Genomic DNA, 2,905 nt, shown 5'->3' on the forward strand with positions numbered 1-2,905 from the left:
AAGGGACAAGACCAGAATAAAATAATAGATGAATTTGGAAAAATAAATGCATTGAAAGACAAATTCGAATGTACGAAACTCATTAGGGGCCGTTCAAGCATTACGTAAGCAAATTTTTAGCCATTTTTGACCCCCTCCCCCTTGTCAGAAAAAGTCAGCAAAACGCTGACCCCCCTCCCGCCCCCCCTTGTCAGCAAAATGTCGTCATCAGCTTTGCCCCTCTGAATCCAACTCATATTTTCATAAAGGGCGGTTGATGACGTAAGCATTATCCAAACTCCCCCTCCCCCTTGTCATCAAAAGTCAGCAAATCGGAAACCCCCTCCTCTCATCGATGATGACGTAATACTTGAACGGCCCCATAAGAGGGATCCACAACTATACTTGTATGGTGTCGATGACACTATTGATGAGTCAAATATTGTCACCCATTTGGAAACACAAAATGGTCTGCGAGAAAACCTAAAAATCGAAGTTAAATATAAACCCAATAGACGAAAGAACAGGAAACAGAAATCGGATAATTGAGGTCGATCCCAATACATTCGACAAAATAATGAAAAGGGGCAAGGTATATCTTGGTTGGACAGTAGTCAACTGTAAGGAGAACGTTAGGATGCAACATTGCCGAAAATGCGGAAAATACGGATATGTACTGCAGTACTGCAGATATAATTCAAAATGCCACGATTGTGGTGACGAAAACCATGAACAAAGAAAGTGCACAAGTGAAGAAAAATTGTCTCAACTGTGTAGCTGCGAATAACAAATTCGGAACAAAACATAATGCCACTCATACCGCCTTAGTCAAGAAATGTACTATGTACATCATAGAACTGAGAAGATATAGATTAACTACAATGTCTAGTAGTAATTACAAAATTTCATTCGGACACTTAAATTTAAACCACGCAGTGACATCTACATGCGAACTCAATGACGATATAAAAAAAAATGGCAAAAATATAACTAGCATAAACGATCCCTATGTGCAGGGAGACAGAATTGTGGGTTTTGATAAAGACCTTACTATTATGTGTTACCAAAAAAAACTAAGAGCAGGAATTGTCTTGAACAAATTCACAAATGAGATACTCGTAATTTATTGCACGAGAAATATTGTGGCAATTAAAACTAAACTGAATGGCGAGGACCATGTGGTACTATTAGCGTATTGTGAGCCTTCAACGGACCTACAAGTCTATCCGGATGAGCTGGAATTAATTATACTACGTTATGGCAACTGTAAGTTTATTATATGTGGAGACTTTGATGCGAAGTCCTCGGTATGGGAACCCAGCATAATGGATACAAGAGGTGAACAACTGGAACTTATTAATAACTTTGATCTTTCAGTGATAAATGATACAATACAAAATTGGATGATAACAGATGACATTACAGCAAGTGACCACCAGGGTTTAAGCTACGGTCGCATTTTTCGCAAAATGCGAAAGAAAATCGTAGAATGCAAAAGAAGTAGTAGCCACTTTCGCAAAAATACGTACAGGAGGTACGAAACGAGTAGATATACAACCATCAATCATTTCATTAGCATTGTAGCATTTTGCTAAAGCTTCCCCCCCCCCTTTTCGATTTTTTGCGAAAGGAATTTTTTATCCAGCTTAAACCCTGGTGACCATCAAATGATGAGATTTGAAGTTGCATCGACTGATACCCCTACAAGGAATAAACGGAATTTGAAAATAACGGACATTGATATATTGGAATTTCGACCGAGGCTATATGAGTATATCAATGGACTAGTACAGAAGAGTATATAACAAGGAGAACTCAGTGATTTTGTCACGCAGATACAGGAACAGAATCTGTGAACTGGAACTTCATTCCTCCTGGCTCTCCAAACTTTGGAGGTTTGTGGGAGGCAGGAGTGAAGGCATTCAAATACTACTTCAAGAAGTCAGTAGGCAGTGCAAATCCGACACTGGAAGAATTCCTGACAGTGTCAGCCCAGATTGAGGGAATGCTCAAATCTAGACCTGTTTCACCGATTTCATCTGATCCTGCAGATCTGGAGGCTCTAACACCGGATCATTTTCGTCCCATCAGAACTATTCCAGAGCCAGACCTGATTGATGTGAATGAAAATCGTCTGAATCGTTGGCAACGCACAACCAAGTTCGTGGAGAGCATCTGGAAGAGATGGCATAGGGACTACTTGAACACACTGCAGCAGCGAAACAAGTGATGCTTCGATAAAGACAATGTGAAACAAGGTGACGTTGTCCTTCTTAAGGAAGATCACTGCCCCCCTTGTAACGCCTTGGGTCGCATTCAAGATCTGATCAAGGGGTGTGATCAAAAGGTGCGAGTAGTATTGGTCAAGACAAAGAATGGTGTCAGAAAGAGAAGCGTCTCTAAAATTTGTCCCCTTCCATTCCAAGTGCAATATTCCTGATGTAAAAGAAAAAAAACGCTTCTCTTGTTTGCTCAATGTGCAGGATGCAATGATGTGGAATTTTTAAAGTGTAGAATTGATTTGTACCTATCCTATTCATTTCATTTATGTGTTGTGATATTGATTGAAATTAATACTTCAACGCCGAACGGAATGTTAGAGCCCAGGTTGTTGATTGTATTTTATTGCATAGGTGGCAGCATATCCTTAGTATCGATGCAGTTGCTTGTTCGTCTTTTCCCTTTTTTATGGTGCTTGGGCTTTTTGGTGTATTCTTTGTGAGTACAGGTGTGCATGTGTCTTTAGCGTTCCTGGGAACCGCGCGTTTCACATTAAGTTCTCTTTATAATTAACTGTTGAATTTTTAAGTGAGTCTGTTCTGCTTTCACGAGCCTAAAACCATTCAAATACAGCCCACTATTTATTGTGCGCCATCAATTGGCATCAAGCTTTTTAACATTATTTTAATGGTTCAGGCTCATGAAT

General features: G+C 39.8%; 1 protein-coding gene across 1 annotated transcript; it reads left to right on the forward strand.

The window, feature by feature from the left end:
• Window positions 1-650: 650 nt before the first annotated feature.
• LOC149065450 (uncharacterized) lies at window positions 651-2,209 on the forward strand. The gene is made up of 2 exons (XM_089253990.1): window positions 651-816; window positions 1,815-2,209. The coding sequence occupies exons 1-2, from the start codon at window positions 651-653 to the stop codon at window positions 2,207-2,209; spliced, it is 561 nt and encodes a 186-aa protein (XP_089110116.1).
• The last annotated feature ends 696 nt before the right edge of the window (window positions 2,210-2,905 follow it).

This window comes from Pholcus phalangioides, unplaced genomic scaffold, assembly GCF_987345545.1.
Source record: "Pholcus phalangioides strain wild (caught in Gottingen) unplaced genomic scaffold, Ppha-v1.0 ptg000039l_1, whole genome shotgun sequence".
NCBI lineage: Eukaryota > Metazoa > Arthropoda > Arachnida > Araneae > Pholcidae > Pholcus > Pholcus phalangioides.

Coding starts and splice junctions, on each gene's coding strand:
- LOC149065450 (XM_089253990.1), top strand. CDS start 651: ATGTACTGCAGTACTGCAGATATAATTCAAAATGCCACGATTGTGGTG. Junction 817..1,814: donor TACCGCCTTAGTCAAGAAAT/GTACTATGTACA, acceptor TTTGTCACGCAG/ATACAGGAACAGAATCTGTG.